At 50.2% G+C, this 17851-nt stretch overlaps 1 protein-coding gene across 17 annotated transcripts in view; it reads left to right on the top strand.

The window, feature by feature from the left end:
* PLD3 (phospholipase D family member 3) overlaps window positions 1-17851 on the top strand; it is a 31195-nt gene that overhangs the window by 5364 nt on the left and 7980 nt on the right. Inside the window, exons 2-8 of one of the 17 annotated variants that reach the window (XM_050769084.1) lie at window positions 5072-5286; window positions 10319-10401; window positions 13543-13575; window positions 14411-14502; window positions 14602-14676; window positions 14764-14906; window positions 15697-15880. In XM_050769084.1, the coding sequence (XP_050625041.1) occupies window positions 14476-14502; window positions 14602-14676; window positions 14764-14906; window positions 15697-15880 (429 nt within the window). In that variant the 5' untranslated portion in view covers window positions 5072-5286; window positions 10319-10401; window positions 13543-13575; window positions 14411-14475. Of the gene's footprint in view, window positions 1-5071; window positions 5287-10318; window positions 10402-13542; window positions 13924-14370; window positions 14503-14601; window positions 14677-14763; window positions 14907-15696; window positions 15881-17851 lie in introns of those variants that run through there. The other 16 variants (XM_050769090.1, XM_050769091.1, XM_050769096.1 and 13 more) reach the window with 16 other exon arrangements.

Here is a 17851-nt window from a genome sequence, read left to right on the forward strand (position 1 = left end):
GGTCCCAGGCTTACCCCATATCCTGTCTATGTCCCTTTGTACCTGTGACTTCACCTCTCTGGATCCTTAATTCCCTAAGTGGGATTTTTAAGAGGACTGTTGTGAAAATTAAACATATTAAGTCCAATTTAAAACAATAAAATGAATATATTAAGTGCTTTGAGGCCAGGCCCAGTGGCTTACGCCTGTAATCCCAGCACTTTGAAAGGCTGAGGTAGGCAGATCACTTGAGCCCAGCAGTTCAATAGCAGCCTGGGCGATGTGGTGAGATTCCGACTCTACGAAAAAAATAAAAACTAGCTGGGCGTGGTGGCACACACTTGTGGTCCCAGCTACTCGGGAGGCTGAAGCAGGAGGACCACTTGAGCCCAGGAGTTCCAGGCTGCAGTGAGGTGTGTTCCTAGCACTGCATTCCAGCCTGCAACAGAGCAGGGAGACCCTGTCTCAAAAAAAAAAATCAAAAATAAATGCAAGAAGCCCCACTGTCTCACTCCACACCCTGCACTTTTATAGGCTCGCGCCTCCCTCAGGTCGCAGGGTCCCTCACGTGATGTGATGAAGGGAGATTTTGCATTGTTTGTTCATGAATTAGTTCAACAGTATACTGCCCTGGAATACAACTGAGCTCTGAGTTCAAATTCCTGGCTGATGCCTATAATCCCAGCACTTTGGAAGGCTGAGGTGGGCAGATCACTTGAGGTCAGGAGTTCGAGACCAACCTGGCCAATATGGTGAAACACTGTCTTTACTAAAAATACAAAAATTAGCCAGGCATGGTGGTAGCCACCTGTAATCCCACCTATGCGGGAAGTTGAGACCCAAGAATCACTTGAACCTGGGAGATGGAGGTTGCTCTGAGCCGAGAACCTGCCAGTGCACTCCAGTCTGGACAACAGAGTAAGACTCTGTCTCAAAAAACAATCTTCCAACTGACAAACCAATGCTGTGCAACTTAAGCAGGCAATTTCCCTGAGCTCTGCCACCTCATCTGAAAAACAGATGATAACATTGCTTTGCCCTAAACTTACCATGTTACTATTTTTCTTTTCTTTTTTTTCTTTTTTTTTTCTTTTTCTTTTTGTTGAGATGGATTCTCAGTCTGTCACCCAGGCTGGAGTGCAGTGGCGCAGTCTCGGCTCACTGCAAGCTCCGCCTCCCAGGTTCATGCCGTTCTCCTGCCTCAGCCTCCCGAGTAGCTGGGACTGCAGGCACCCGCCACCATGCCCGGCTGATTTTTTGTATTTTTAGTAGAGATGGGGTTTCACTGTGTTAGCCAGGATGGCCTCGATCTCCTGACCTCATGATTTGCCCACCTCGGCCTCCCAAAGTGCTGGGATTACAGGTGTGAGCCACTGCGCCTAGCCCTACCATCTTATTATTTTTCTTTCTTTCTTTATCTTTTTGCGACACGGTCTTGCTCTCTCACTGAGGCCGGAGTGCAGTGGCGCAGTCATGGCTTACTGCATACCCAAACTCCCAGGCTCAAGACATACTCCTGCTACAGCCTCCCATGTAGCTAGGGCTACAGGCATGTACCACCATCCCCAGCTAATTTTTTAGCCTTTTTATTTATTTTTTATTATTTATTTATTTAGAGACAGTCTCGTTATGTCGCCCAGGCTGGAGTGCAGTGGCACGATCTCGGCTCACTGCAACCTCCACCTCCCAGGTTCAAGTGATTCTCCTGCCTCAGCCTCCTGAGTAGCTGCAATTACAGGTGTGCACCACCAGGCCCGGCTAATTTTTGTATTTTTAGTAGAGACGGGATTTTACCATGTTGGTCAGACTGGTCTCGAACTCCTGACCTTGTGATCCAACCGCCTCGGCCTCCCAAAGTGCTGGGATTACAGGCGTGAGCCCCTGCACCCGGCCTAGCCTTTTTATTTTTTTTTGTAGAGACAAGATATCAATTTGTTGCCCAGGCTGCCCAGGTCCCAAACTCCTGTGCTCAAGTGATCCTCCTGCTTTGGCCTCCTAAAGTGCTGGAATTACAGGTGGGAGTGAGCAACTGTGCCCAGCCATGTTATTATTATTTTTTTGTTTTCCATTGAGACACTGTCTCGCTGTCACCTAGGCTGGCATGCAGTGGTGCGAACTCAGTTCACTGCAACTTCTGCCTCCCGGGTTCAAGCAGTTCTCCTGCCTCAGCCTCCTAAGTACCTGGAATTACAGGTGTGCACCACCACGCCTGGCTAATTTTTGTATTTTTAACAGAGACGCAGTTTCACTATGTTGGCCAGGCTGGTCTCCAGCTCCTGACCTCTGGTGATCCGCCTGCCTCGGCCTCCCAGAGTGCTGGGATTACATGCGTGAGCCACCGCTCCTGGCTATGTTATTTTTGGTTTTGTGTTGTTGTTTTGAGACTGAGTCTCACTCCGTCACCCAGGCTACAGTGCAGTGGCGTGATCTCAGCTCACTACAACCTCCACCTCCCAGGTTCAAGCAATTCTCATGCCTCAGCCTCCCAAGTAGCGGGACTATAGGTGCACACCACCACGCCCTGCTAATTTTTGTAGTTTTAGTAGAGACAGGGTTTCACTGTGTTAGCCAGGATGGTCTCGAACTCTTTACCTCAAGTGATCCACCCACCTCCCAAAGTGCTGGGATTACAGGCATGAGCCACCACGCCCAGCCCTATTATTATTTTTGAACTGGGACATAAGCCTTTGGAAGTTGTGATGCCACTGTCTCCCTCCCCTGCTCTATTTTTTTCCAAGGCACATTCCATGTATTTCACTCATTTATTCTCACTCTTAAGAATAACATCTTTAGGAATAATTTTTTTCCTTTTTTTTTTTGGAGACAGAGTTTCGCTGTTGTTGCCCAGGCTGGAATACAGTGGCACAATCTCAGCTCACCGCAACCTCTGCCTCCCAGGTTCAAGCAGTTCTCCTGCTTCAGCCTCCCAAATAGCTGGGATTACAGACATGCGCCACCACGCCCAGCTAATTTTGTATTTTTAGTAGAGACAGGGTTTCTCCATGTTGGTCAGGCTTGTCTCAAACCGCCAACCTCAGGTGATCCGCCCGCCTCAGCCTCCCACAGTGTTTGGATTACAGGTGTGAGCCACCGTGCCGGCTCCTTTTTTTTTTTTTTTTTTTTTCGTCTGTAATCTCAGTTTCTGGAGCAGGGCTTGTCAGCAAGTCATTACTGATTAAATATTAGTTGAATTAATAGATTAACTGGCCACTGAGCACCTGGTACGCACTTTCCTATGTTCCATGGCACTGGGGACATGGCAGTGAGTTAGACAGCCTGGCCCTGCCATCATAGGGCTCCCAGTCAAATAGGAGAGACGAACCCGTCGCTAGGCATTGCCAGCATCAAGCACTGCCAGCTAATCACAGCACTGATTTTGAGCAGGAGTGGGACAGCTTAGATTTTTGTAGTTCCAATTTAGAAGTATTCACCATTCATGATACTTTTTTGGACCTATTTAATTGTTTTTCAGACTGATCATCTTCTCTCCCTAGGAGGCATAGGTAGAGGGATCAGGTCTGGGAAAGGGAGGCCCAGGGGACTGTGTGAGCCCAGAGGGCTTCGTGGAGGAGATGGTACGTGAGTGGATAGAAATGAGCAAGGTGTGCTCCGCAGGAAAAGCAGCTGTGGGAGGGTCCGGTGATGAAAATGTGGTTTTGGTTCAAGGAACTGAAAGATCATAACTATGGCTGGGGTGGGAAGAACGGTGAGAGAGTAGACCAAAGAGGTCATTCGGGGAAGATCATTCAAGGCCCTGGCAGCCACAGTGAGGAGCCGAGAGTGTGTTTTTGAGCAGGAGAGGGATCCAAGGGAGGTGGCTGGAGTGGGGACCCAGGTGGGAGAGACTAGGTCAGACCTAGTGGGGAGGGTGATTTAGAGAGACCCTCACAGGGCCAAGTCGACAAGTTGTTGGGGTCCAGGACAAGGCCCAGGGCTGGGGGCAGTCAAGGAGAGCTTTTTGGAGGAGGAGGCACCAAGGCTGAGACCTGAAGGATGGGTTCGACAGCTCTCCTTGAAATGGGGAACTGGGGGAGGAAGATGGTAAGGACAATTGGGGACATAGTAGGTGTGGGAGTCTGGGGATACCTTGAAGGAGGTGTCTGGGGGGCCATGGGACCTCCAGAGCTGGAGTTCAGGGGAAAGGAGGAAACCAGATGAGCTTTGGGTGGAGAATGAGGGAACTGAAGCTGTAATGATGGAGGAAGGTCCACAGGGGCCTGTCCATGTAGGGCTCTGTAGGACATGGTAAGAAGTTTGTACTTTGTCCTGGGGGCAATGGGGAGCCACAGAAGGATTTTGAGCAAGAGTGGGACAACTTAGGGTTTTTTAGTTCCAGTTCAGAAGTATTTATCATTCATGATGCCTTTTGGACCTATTTAATTATTTTTTGGACTGACTGTCTTCTCTCCCTAGGAGGGGCACTTACTTTAAAGGGTCCTTTGAAATAAAGGATCTAACTGCTGAAAATGAAAAAACAGTTTGCAAAACCAGTATTCTGTTCTGTTTTCTGTAGACAATTGATGGTTCAGTCCAGAGAGGCCAGAGACAATTGATGGTTTAGTCCAAAGAGGTCTGCACCATCTAGTGAAAATCAGCACCATTAAACATGAGAACATTTCTGTTTTAAACCATTTGGAAGCCCCATGAATTTGTTTTTATTTTGTTGTTTTTAAAATTAGAGACAGGGTCTCGCTATGTTGCCCAGGCTAGTCTCAAAGTGCTGGGCTCCAGCGATCCTCCCACCTCGGCCTACCAAAGTGCTGGGATTACAGACGTGAGCTACTGCTCCTGGCCAGCCTGTGGATTTGTAAATGTCTCCTGTGGTGTGATCTGCCCCATGTTTCCTGTATGTAGGCTTCAGAAGCACACTCTGCATTCTCAGATGGCTTGAATCAGCCTTTTTTCCCCACCCTCTCAGCCTTAATCTCAGGCTGAGATGTCATTGTCTGCAGCCACCCTGTATGCTCTGGGCTTAGAACTGATACCAGCTGGTTATCATTCTGTATAAAAGTGTCACTAGGTATAGAGAGACAGCTAAAATAATCTCCTCTCAAATGTTTCTATTCTGCTGCTCCATTTCTTCTGCTTTTAGTATTTTTTGAGCAATTACAATGGCCTGGGCCCTAGAGCTAGAGGAATAAATCAGACACGGACATAACAAGGGACACATATAAATTGATTATGTGTGATTGAAGTGTATACAAGATAAGAGGGCACACACAGATCTCACCAACCAGCATGTTTCAAGGGCTTACTCTGCTTCCTGCCTTCCATGGATGACCTCATTGACTTCCCAGCAAATGTGAGGTTGGTATTATTAATCTCCACATTGTTCAGAGAATGAAAGTGTGGCTTACAGAAGGGAACCTCTTTTCCCAATTCCACAGAGCTGAGATCTGAAGTCTGAGCTGCCGGACTCTGAGACCCACCCCCTTAACCATTCAGAGATCCCCAGCCACCACCCTCCAGTGCATATAAGATGATGCTCATTTTATTTGTTGTTTTGAGATAGTGTCTTGCTCTGTCGCCCAGGCTGGAGTGCAGTGGCACAATCACGGCTCACTGCAGCCTCGAACTCTCGGACTCAAGCAATCCTCCCACCTCAGCCTCCCAAGTGGCTGGGACCATAGGCGTAGGCATGGGCCACCACACCTAGCCAATTATTATTATGATTTTTTTTGTTTGTTTTTTGTTTTTGTTTTTTGCGAGACGGAGTTTTGCTTTCGTTGCCCAGACTGGAGCGCAATTATGCAATCTCGGCTCACTGCAACCTCTGCCTTCCAGGTACAAGCGATTCTCCTGCCTCAGCCTCCCGAGTAGCCTGCCATCATGCCCGGCTAATTTTTGTATTGGTAGAGACGAGGTTTCACCATATTAGCCAGGCTGGTCTTGAACTCCTGACCTTAGGTGATCCGCCCATCTTCGCTTCCCAAAGTGCTGGAATTATAGGCATGAGCCACCCTGCCCAGCCGCCTAGCCAGTTTTTTAAGCTTTTGTAGAGATGGGGTCTCACCTTGTTGCCCCAACTGGTCTCGAACTCTTGAGCTCAAGCCATCCTCCCGCCTTGGCCTCCCAAAGTACTGAGATTATAGGCATAAGCCACCGTGCCCTGCCAATATGGCTAATACCGGTTTATAGATGAGGCCAGCAGGGCTCAGAAGTAAAGCCCTATGCTCAACGTCACCTGGCAAGAAAGTGGCAGAGGTGGGATCTGAACCATGAACTCTCCAATTTAAAGGGCTGCTGTAGAGGAAGAATCAAATCTCCCACTGCCACCCTCCCCTGGGGGTGGGATGTTCAGGGATCTGTTACCCAGTGGGTTTTACTTCCTCCTCTTTGTGGGCTGTGGTGTCGTACCCCAAGGGGGACAGGACCACAAGGCAAGGGGACTCGGGGGTATTTTGTGGGCTGGGAGATGGCACGCTTCCTGGCAGTGCTCTCTCCCAGATGAGACCTGATCTCTTTTCTTTTTCTTTTTGAGACAGAGTTTTGCTCTTGTTGTCCAGGCTGGAATGCAATGGCGCAATCTTGGCTCACTGCAGCCTCCATCTCCCAGGTTCAAGCGACTCTCCTGCCTCAGCCTCCTGAGTAGCTGGGATTACAGGTGCGCGCCACCATGCCTGGCTAATTTTGTATTTTTAGTAGAGATGGGGTTTCACCATGTTGGTCAGGCTGGTCTCGAAATCCTGACCTCAGGTGATTTGCCACCTCAGCCTCCCAAAGTGCTGGGATTACAGGCGGGAGCCACCGCGTCTGGCTGAGATCTGATTTCATCTCATGTCACACCAGCGGGGAGGCAGAGCATAAGTAACAACCTGGATGGGGCGTGCTGGGAGCCCCATGGGGGTTCTAGGGTCCTGAAAACACAGGCATTGAGACAGGCTGAGGAGGAACCCCAGGACCCAGCTGCCCATGCCCACCTTCCGTTTCACCCTGCCCTGCTCCCACAAGGATCTGAGCAGTGGGCGGGGGGGCCTGATTTCCTTCTCCAGCTGAGGCCACAGTCCTCTGGAGGCTAGGATCTGGTGATGGGGCACCCTACCTAGGAGCCTGAGCCTCTTTATAGTTTAGTTTCCATAGAAGTTATATGTGCATTTAAAAAAATTCAATGTAAGTATAAAGACCTATAATGAAAAGCAACCGTCTTTTCTCTGGGAGTGGGATGGGGGATGCCTTTGCATGGGGAGCTGTTAGGAGCCTTGACAGTCACCTTTACTGAGAGCCTCCTGCATGTCAGTGGCTCTTCTGTGCACATTATATGTGTGTTAATTCCTTTTTTAAAATTTAACTTTACTTTTTGTAGAGGTGAGTCCTGCCGTTGTGCAGGCTGGTCTTGAACTCCTGGCCTCATGTAATCCACCCCGCATCTTAGCCTCCTGGAGTGCAGGGATTACAGGTGTGAGCCACCTTGCCCAGCCTGTTAACTCCTTTAGTTCAGAGGAGTCAGTCAGATTTTAGACATCTCAAATGTTGTATGTTCAAAACCAAACTCCTGGTCTTTTCCCCAAACTTGTGCCTCCCTATGTTGCCCAATCAGCTATTGACACCTCTAATCCTTGTACTTGCTGAGGCCAAAACTCAGTCATCCCTGATTCTTTTACTGCTCTCAAACCCACATCCAGCCTAGAAATGCCATCCCCTCCACCTTCAAAATGCATCCGGACCCCGCCCTTTCTTTGACACTTGGCTGCCCACACCCTGGTCCTGTCCACCCTTGGCTCCTGTCTGGATGCTCCCAGTAGCCTCCTCGCTGGGCTCCCCAGCCCTGCCCCAGTCTGTTCCCCACACACAGCCACCGGGGGATCCTGTAACACCTGTGTGTGTTTCTTCGGGCTGCTGTAACAAATTGCCACCAAGTTGGTGGCTTAACACAACAGAATGTACGGCCAGGCACAGTGACTCCTGCCTGTAATCCCAGCACTTTGGGAGGCCGAGACAGACGGATGACTTGAGGTTGCGCCACTGCACTCCAGCCTGGATAACAGAGCAAGACTCCATCTTAAAAAAAAAAAAAAAAAAAAAAGACAACAAATTCATTCTCTCAGTTTTGGAGCCAGAAGTCCAAACTCAAGGTGTAGCAGGGACATGCACCTCCAGAAGCTGGAGGGGAGATTCCATTCCTCACCTCTCCCAGCTTCTAGTGGGTCCAGGTGTTGCTGGTTTGTTGTTGTTGTTGATGTGGAGTCTCGCTCTGTTGCCCAGGTTAGAGTGCAGTGGCGTGATCTCGGCTCACTGCAAGCTCCGCCTCCCAGGTTCACGCCATTCTCCTGCCTCAGCCTCCTGAGTAGCTGGGACTACAGGCGCCTGCCACCACGCCCGGCTAATTTTTTGTATTTTTAGTAGAGACATGGTTTCACTGTGTTAGCCAAGATGGTCTCGATCTCCTGACCTTGTGATCTGCCAGCCTCGGCCTCCCAAAGTGCTGGGATTACAGGTGTGAGCCACTGCGCCCAGCCACATTGCTGGGTTTATGGCCACATCACTCTCATCTCAGCCTCCCTGTTCACATGGCCTTCTGCCTGTTCTATCTCTGAGGACAGTTGTGACTGGATTTAGGGCCCCTCCAGATAGTCCAGGATGATCTCATCTCAAGATCCTAAATCTGATTACAATTGCAAAGATCCTTTTTCCAAATAAGGTCACATGCACGTAAGTTCCGGGGATTATGCTTCTGTGGGACATATCTTTTTTTTTTTTTTTTTTTTTTTTTTTTTGAGACGGAGTCTCGCTCTGTCGCCCAGGCTGGAGTGCAGTGGCGCGATCTCGGCTCACTGCAAGCTCCGCCTCCCGGGTTCACGCCATTCTCCTGCCTCAGCCTCCCGAGTAGCTGGGACTACAGGCGCCCACAACCGCGCCCGGCTAATTTTTTGTATTTTTAGTAGAGACGGGGTTTCACCGTGGTCTCGATCTCCTGACCTTGTGATCCGCCCGCCTCGGCCTCCCAAAGTGCTGGGATTACAGGCGTGAGCCACCGCGCCCGGCCGACATATCTTTTTTGAGGCCACCATTCAACCCACTACAAAATCCAACTGAAACCCATTGAAGTGGCTCGTGTCTGAAATCCCTGCACTGTGCGAGGCCGAGGTGGGAGGTTCGCCTGAAGCCAGGAGTTCAAGACCAGCCTGGGCAGCATAGGGGGATCCTCATCTGTTTGCTTTTTGTTTTTTGTTTTTATTTTTGAGATGGAGTTTCGTTCTTGTTGCTCAGACTGGAGTGCAATGGCACAATCTTGGCTCACTACAACCTCCACCTCCTGGGTTCAAGCAATTCTCCTGCCTCAGCCTCCCAAGTAGTTGGGATTACAGGCATGTGACACCATGTCCAGCTAATTTTGTATTTTTAGTAGAGACAGGGTTTCTCCATGTTGGTCAGGCTGGTCTCGAACTCCCAGCCTCAGGTGATCCGCCCACCTTGGCCTCCCAAAGTGCTGGGATTACAGGCGTGAGCCATCGCGCCTGGTGGAGATCCCCATCTCTTAAAAAAAATCTGAAGCAGATCACGTTGTCCTTCCCTGCTGGGAACCCACACGTGACCCCGTCCTACTCATCACAGTCCAGGCAGCCCTGCAGGATCTGGCCCTGTCACCTCTGTGACATTTCCTCTCCCTCACCCCCAGCCCACTCCACTGCAGACACACTGGCGTCCTCACTCTTCTCCATCCACACCAGGCACATTCCTCCCTCGGGGCCTTTGTACTGATCATTTTCCCCACAGATGTCCATCTCACCTCTCCTTGAAGTTTTTCTTCAGGTAACCCCTTCTCAGTGAGGCCTTTTCTGACCTCCTTATTAAATATCACAAACGATTCCACCCCCACCCCTCTTCCCTGATCCTCTATGGCACTTACTGCCTTCTAACATTATATCATTTATTTATTATTTTGTTTATTATACCTCCCTCCTTTTTTTTTTTTTTTTTTTTTTGAGATGGAGTTTCCTCTGTCGCCCACGCTGGAGTGCAGTGGTGCCAACTCACTGCAACCTCCACCTCCCGGGTTCAAGCGATTCGCCCACCTCAGCCTCCCAAGTAGCTGAGATTACAGGCGCCCTCCTGCACACCTGGCTAATTTGTGTATTTTTAGTAGAGATGGGATTTCGCCATGTTGGCCAGGCTGGTCTCGAATGCCAGACCTCAGGTGATCCGCCCACGTAGGCCTCCCAAAGTGCTGGCATTACGGGCGTGAGCCACCGCACCTGGCCTCTGTTTTTCCCTCGTGTCTATTTTGTTCACAGCTGTATCCCCAGTGCCTAAAACAATACCTGATGCACACAAGACAACCAGTAAATGTGTGTAAAATTAATGAACAGCAAATGCTATTGTTACCATACCCATTTTGCAGATGGAGAAACCAAGAGCACAGAGGCGTTGTCACTTCTCCAAGGTCAAACAGTCACTAATGCTGAAGCTCAGATTCAGTCTCAGGTATCTGGCTCTAGCACTCACTGTATTGTCTCTCATCCAATCTAAATCGCTTCTCCAGTACTGATTTTTATTTGTTTTTTATGACAGGCTCTTACTCTGTCAGCTAGGCTGGAGTGCATTGGTGCAATCACTGCTCACTGCAGCCTCCACCTCCCAGATTCAAGCAATTATTCTGCCACAGCCTTCCAAATAGTAGGAACTACATGTCCACGCCACCATACCAGGCTAATTTTTTTTCATTTGTTGTAGAGATTAGGTCTCACTGTGTTGCCCAGGCTGGTCTCAAACTCCTGGGCTCAAGCAATCCTCCCACCTTGGCCTCCCAAAGTGCTGGGATTACACGTGTAAACCACCGTGCCTGGCCCTCCAATATTAGTTTACTTTTTAATCAAAAGTTAACACAATAAGAAAAAAATACAATTAAAACATACCAAAAGTTAAAATTAAACTAATCATTACAGACTTGTAATCACTGTACAATTTGAAAGCCAAAATATCACTGACAATTTGAACGAAGTCCATCTGTTTTCTTCCTATTTTTATTTCATTTTTGTTTTTCCTTTTTATTTTGTTGTAGAGACTGGGCCTTGCTATGTTACCAAGGCTAGTCTGGAACTCCTGGGCTCAAGCGGTCCTCCCACCTCAGCCTCCGAAAGTGCTGAGATTACAGGTGTGAGCCACAGTGCCAGGCCCTTCTCCCTATTTTTGGTTTATTAGTGACCATCCCAGTTCTCCAGCCCTGACGCTGCCAGTCCTGTTACTTCAGATCTCCATGCCCCACCTCGCCTTCGGTTTTGTTTTGATTCATCTTGGCTTCCCTAATTTCACATTGCCTGCTGTTACAACTCCATATTCTTCAATAAAAATATTTTTCACCAAGACCGTCAAAGAAAACTGAAGGCAAGCATTTCCTGCCTCCTCCACCCACAATGCTGTGGTCAACCGCTTCTAAGACTGACGTTATCTTCTGCTTCTCCTAGTGACCTCTGGAGTTTCAAATAACCTTAGTCTGTTGCTGTTTCTTGCTAGATTTTTTTTTTTTTTTTTTTTTTTTTTTTTTTTTTTTTGAGACAGAGTCTCACTCTGTTGTAACCCAGGCTAGATTGCAGTGGCGCCATCGTGGCTCACTGCAACCTCTGCCTCCCAGGTTCAAACAGTTCTCCTGCCTCAGTCCCGAGTAGCTGAGATCACAAGCACCCGCCACCACGCCCAGCTAATTTTTGTATTTTTGGTAGCGACAGGGTTTCACCATGTTGGCCAGGCTGGTCTTGAACCCCTCACCTCAGGTGATCCACCCACCTCGGCCTCCCAAAGTGCTGGGATTACAGGTGTGAGCCGCCACACCTGACCTGCTAGATCCTTTTTAGGCGTCCCCGTTTGTCTTCCTGCCATGGAAAGGGGGGGATCTCGCATGTTCTACCCTCACCAGTCTGGGATCTGACATTGGTAGGGAGAAGTTTGCAAGTTATCCCTACAAATCTAGGTTGGATCTTGGAGTAAGTGGAGAACCTAGCTGTCTTTGAGTTTTCTTTTTCAAAAAAAGAGTAATGCACGCCCCTGATTTTTTAAAAGGTGATGAAACTGGCGACACCTGTGTGTGCTTTATAATTATTTCTCAACCTACACCGAGATATTTTCTATACTTCTCTGAAAATAGCTTATGTTTCACAATTTTAAAAAAGAAAATAGGCCAGGCACGGTGGCTCACGCCTGTAATCCCAGCACTTTGGGAGGCCAAGGCAGGCGGATCACGAGGTCAGGATTTCCAGACCAGCTTGGCCAACATGGTGGAACCCTGTCTCTACTAGACATACAAAAATTAGCTGGTCGCGGTGGCAGACGCCTGTAATCCCAGCTACTCAGGACGCTGAGGTTGGAGAATCACTTGAAACCGGAAGGCGGAGGTTGCAGTGAGCCAAGATTGCGCCACTGCACTCCAGCCTGGGCGAAAGAGCGAAATTCTGTCTCAGAAAAAAGAAAATAGGGGCCAGGTGTGGTGGCTCATGCCTGTAATCTCAGAACTTTGGGAGGCCAAGGTAGGAGGATCACTTGAGTCCAGGAGTCCAGCCTGGGCAATAAGCAAGACCCTGTCTCTACAAAAAAAAAATTTTTTTTTAATTAGCTGCGGCCTGGCGCGGTGGCACATGCCTATAATCCCAGCACTTTGGGAGGCCGAGACGGGCAGATCACGAGGTCAGGAGATGGAGACCATCCTGGCTAACACGGTGAAACCCCGTCTCTACTAAAAAATTTTTTTTTAAATTAGATGGGCGTGGTGGTGGGCGCCTGTTGTCCCAGCTACTCGCGGGGGCTGAGGCAGGAGAATGGCATGAACCCGGGAGACGGAGCTTGCAGGGAGCCGAGATGGCGCCGCTGCACTCCAGCTTGGGAGAGACAGAGCGAGACTCCGTCTCCAAAAAAAAAAATTAGCTGGGCATGGTGGTACGTGCCTGTAGTCCCAGCTACTTGGGAGGCTGAGGCAGGAGGATTGCTTGAGCCTGGGAAGTTGAGGCCGCAGTGAGCTATGATCGTGCTGCTGCACTCCAGCCTAGGGAACAGAACTCTGACACTAAAAAAAAAAAAGAAAGAAAGAAAAAAAAGAAAAGAAAATAGGCTTACCATAAAAAGCAATCTTGACATACCCCAAAATCCCACTCCCTTGAAGACAACCACTTCTGCCCTGTTGCTTCTCTTAGTAATACTCCTTTTCTGCAGTTATCTCTTGACTTCCTGCCAAGCTTTGAGGGAAGAGAGTGTCCCTGTCTCATTGAGAGAGGTGCCACCCTGTCTCAATTAGGAGATGAGGGATGAGAGAGGAAAGGGGTCTCCAGTGTGTTTGTCCAGCCGGGGCCTTAAATCCCTCTTGGGAGACATGGGATGGGGTGGATCGGAAAATAAATTTTTTTAAAATCCCTATCAAAATATCAGCTGGCTTTTTTTAAAAAATCAAATACCGAAATCCAAGTAGACTCCAACAGAAAATTCACCATCTCCTCTGCCCCTTTCTTCCCATCTCATGCCGTGAACTGTCTTCTGTTGACTTTATCGCTACATTTCTTCATTCTATTATTCAACCTTGATCTTTCCGTTTCATTGTATAAGCGTTTTATTAATTTCATTTATGTATTTATTTTTGACTAGGTAATGCATGTCCATGGTACACAAATTCACAAGGTTTGTAGACAAGAAAAGATGTGAGGTTCCTTTTGTTCTCTGCCTGTGGCCTCCCTGCCCCACACAGGGACTCTAGGGTGGAATGTAGCAAAACCCATCCACCAGCCATGTACTACCCCTCAACCCAGCCAGTTTGGAGCGGCAGTGTCTGGGGAGCCGAGCCCCCCTTCTCGCTGCGGTGAGCCCCGACTGAGGCGCGCACTGCGCAGACTCCCCGCTGCAGTGGGCGGGGCTCCCTCAGGCCCCGCCCCCTCCTCCTCCCACCCCTGTTCAGCCTGTCCGGGCAGAAGCTGGGGCCCCGCGGAGGTAGCAGCAGACGCCTGAGAGCGAGACCGAGGCCCCTCAGGGGTAGGTGGGGGGAGGCTGGCTGGGGGGATGGGCAGCGGGGTGGCAGGGAGGCCCCGATGATCCCCGGCTGAGCTGTGTGGTGTGGGGGTACCTGAGTGAGGGCGGAGGAGCCACCTAGAATATACCCCCTGTGTAGTCCCAGGGCTGAGAAAAGCCGAGCACAAAGACCTGGGGCTCTGCTGACCTCATCCAGCGCTGTCTTTCTGGTGGTGGAGGAGAGAGAAGGGGGCTGCTAGAGGGGAGCTGCGTGGGTGCTGATGGGGGCAGGGTGGGCACTGCAGAGTGATGAGCAGGCAGCAGAGCCGTTGGATTTTGAGGGATTTCGAAATCCTGCTGACCAGTGACCAGCTTCCTCTTTTTGGGGTGGTGGGCAGTGTGCCAATGGCCCCCATGATTATGAATGGCCCCAAGACTAATCACCCTTCTGTGATGTCTGTCCCTCGAAAGCGTAGAACACCCCACACAGTGCCCACTTTTGTTCTGCCAGTTTGGAGACCCTGACACACCCACCTTCTCACCTGGGCTCTGCATATCCCCCAGCCTTGAGGGAAGATGAAGCCTAAACTGATGTACCAGGAGGTAGGTGGATTGGGGGACTCAGCAGGGTAGAGCTGGGTGAAGTGGGGGTGGGGGTTCCGAAGAGCCACCTGTCACCCCTGCTGTTGTCCCCATCCCCAGCTGAAGGTGCCTGCAGAGGAGCCCGCCAACGAGCTGCCCATGAATGAGATTGAGGCGTGGAAGGCTGCGGAAAAGGTAGGAGCCCTCCGCCACCCTCGCCCTGTCTCAGGGACAGGCTGGGCTGCCCCCTCGGGCTGGCTGACTACCTCCTCCTCCCCACAGAAAGCCCGCTGGGTCCTGCTGGTCCTCATTCTGGCGGTTGTGGGCTTCGGAGCCCTGATGACTCAGCTGTTTCTATGGGAATACGGCGACTTGCATCTCTTTGGACCCAACCAGCGCCCAGCCCCCTGCTATGACCCTTGCGAGTAAGTGGGGGGTGCTGCAGGTGGTGGGGGGAGGGGCCTGCCAGACCAGGGACACTTAAGCACACACTAAGCATGGCCTGCACTGAGCCCTACCCAGCGCTTGCGACAACTGAGGAGGTTGCAGGCTCCCAAGTGCTCGCCCGCCCCCTCCTCCTCCACACACATAGTTTCTATGGCAGCCACAGCGTCATCTTCTATCCGCCCGTGAAGAGACACAGCATCTTCCACCCACATCTGTGGACACACACACACATACACACACACACATCTAAATACATAACCTTCCTTCCACACCTCTAGACAGACACTCAGAGGATCATGAGTCCAGGCACACATTCAAATACACACAGTTTTAAAAAAAATTTTTAAGAGAAAATAAAAACTCAAATACAGTTTAGCCGGGCTTGGTGGCTCACGCCTGTAATTGTGACACTTTGGGGGGCTGAGGCGGGAGGATTGTTTGAGCCCAGGACTTCCAGACCAGCCTGGGCAACATAGTGAGTCTCCATCTCTACTAAAAGTAAGAAAAGTAGCCAGGCGTACTGGCGCACACCTGTAGTCCCAGCTACTCAAGAGGTTGAGGCGGGAGGATCGCTTGAGCCCAGGAGTTCGAGGCTGCAGTGAGCCGAGATCGCGCCACTGCACTTCTAGCCTGGGGGACAAGGCGAGACTCTGTCTCTTAAAAAAAAATATAGTCTGTCCAACACACCCATGGACGGACAGCTGAGCACTCACCTCCCAGCCATTGCTCTCCAGCACCCTATGGCTGATAGCATCCCCCACCCCCCAGAGCAGTGCTGGTGGAAAGCATTCCTGAGGGCCTGGACTTCCCCAATGCCTCCACGGGGAACCCTTCCACCAGCCAGGCCTGGCTGGGCCTGCTCGCCGGTGCGCACAGCAGCCTGGACATCGCCTCCTTCTACTGGACCCTCACCAACAATGACACCCATACGCAGGAGCCCTCTGGCCAGCAGGTACCTGCAACCTTGGCCCTGGCCAGCAGCAGGGGCAGGGGGTGGGAGGCAGCGGGGACTGTGGGGGATGAAGGGGTTTCTCCTGCAGCCCAGGAGACAGATGGGCGTGTCTCACACAGCGGATTGGACACAGGTGTTTGCAAGCAGCTGCCTTCACATGGTTCTCTGGACTGGAGGCGTTTGTCACGGTCATCTGTAGGCCTCTGAATGTCAGGGTGTGGGTTTGATTACAAGGGATTATTAGGCTGGCGGATGTCACTCACCCACAAGCTGCCCTGACCCCGTCAGACAAAGAAATGGAAGAGTGGAGTAATTAACAGCCCAGCATCAAGACAGGGGCCACCTTCCAGCTGTGCGACCCCAGGCAGGTCACCTGTTCTCTCTGGCTTCAGTTTATCTGTAAAATGGGGTCAATTTATAGCACGTGCTTCTTAGGGCTCTTGTGAGGATGAAATGGACTAATCCAAGCAAATTTTAGCACAGTGCCTGGCACAGAGTTAACCTTTGTGTCTCCTGTTACTATATCCTGCTATGGTCTGCAGACAAACTTAAGAACGTAAAACTTCACAATTTGAAAAGGAACAGCCTACATGGATAACCTCTTCCACTGAAAAACCATGAATTTGTTCCTTCTGTTTTCTTCTCCCTACTACCTCTTTTTGTGAGAAGTTGTCTTAAAACTTAACTAAAATTACAAGGCTCCTTAAGAACTGCCTGAGGCCGGGCGCGGTGGCTCAAGCCTGTAATCCCAGCACTTTGGGAGGCCGAGACGGGTGGATCACGAGGTCAGGAGATGGAGACCATCCTGGCGAACACAGTGAAACCTCGCCTCTACTAAAACTACAAAAAACTAGCCGGGCATGGTGGCGGTGCCTGTGGTCCCAGCTCCTCGGGAGGCTGAGGCAGGAGAATGGCAGGAACCCAGGGGGCGGAGCTTGCAGTGAGCCAAGATGGCGCCACTGCCTCCAGCCTGGGCCACAGAGCGAGACTCCATCTCAAAAAAAAAAAAAAAAAAAAAAAAGAACTGCCTGAAAAAAAAAATTATGCCAGGTGTGGTGACTCATCTGTAATCCCAGCACTTTGGGAGGCCTAGACAGGAGGATCACTTGATCCCAAGAATTTGAGACTAGCCTGAGCAACATAGTGAGACTCCTGTCTCTACTGAAAAAAAAAAAAAAAAAAAAAAAAAATTAGCAGGGTGTTGTGGTGCGCGCCTGCAGTCTCAGATACTCAGGGGATGGAAGGCGAATGGCTCGAGCCCCGGAGTTGGAGGCTGCAGTGAGCTGTGATCATGCCACTACACTCCAGCCCAGGCAACATAGCAAGACCCTGTCTCAAAAAAAAAGAAAAAGTAATAATAATAATTACAAAAGTTGAAAACCAAAGCCAGGCATAGTGGTACACACCTGTGGTCCCAGCTACTTGGGAGGCTAAAGCAGGAGGATGGCTTGAGCCTAGGAATTGGAGGCTGCAGTGAGCCGTGATCGTGCCGCTGCACTCTAGCCTGGGCAACATAGTGAAATCCTGTCTCTAAAAAAAATGTTTTTATGTTAAAAAAAAAAAACCGTATGAGCTCCCACTCCCTACTGGCTCCCTCTGAAGTGGTTTAAAACAGATGTAGGAGGCAGATGGTCTGGGTTCAAATCCTGCTCCATAGCTGGATGTGGTGCACTCCTGAGGTACCAGCTACTTGGGAGACTGAGGCAGGAGGAATGCTTGAGCCCAGGAATTGAAAATCAGCCTGGGCAACGTAGCAAGACCTGTCTCAACAAACAAACAAAAACAAAATCCCACTGCACTACTGAGTTCTCCGTGGAGATTATAATTAAACCAGCCTCACCGGGTTGTGAGAATTCAGTGAGTTCACTGAGAAGGGGCCTAGAACAGGGCCTGGCACACAGTAGGTTCCAGGGCATCCTTGATCGTTGCTGTTGCTGGCACCATCGTGCCTCACCCGATACCTTCCGGGAC

This window comes from Macaca thibetana, chromosome 19 (genome assembly GCF_024542745.1).
Source record: "Macaca thibetana thibetana isolate TM-01 chromosome 19, ASM2454274v1, whole genome shotgun sequence".
Taxonomy (NCBI): Eukaryota; Metazoa; Chordata; class Mammalia; order Primates; family Cercopithecidae; genus Macaca; species Macaca thibetana.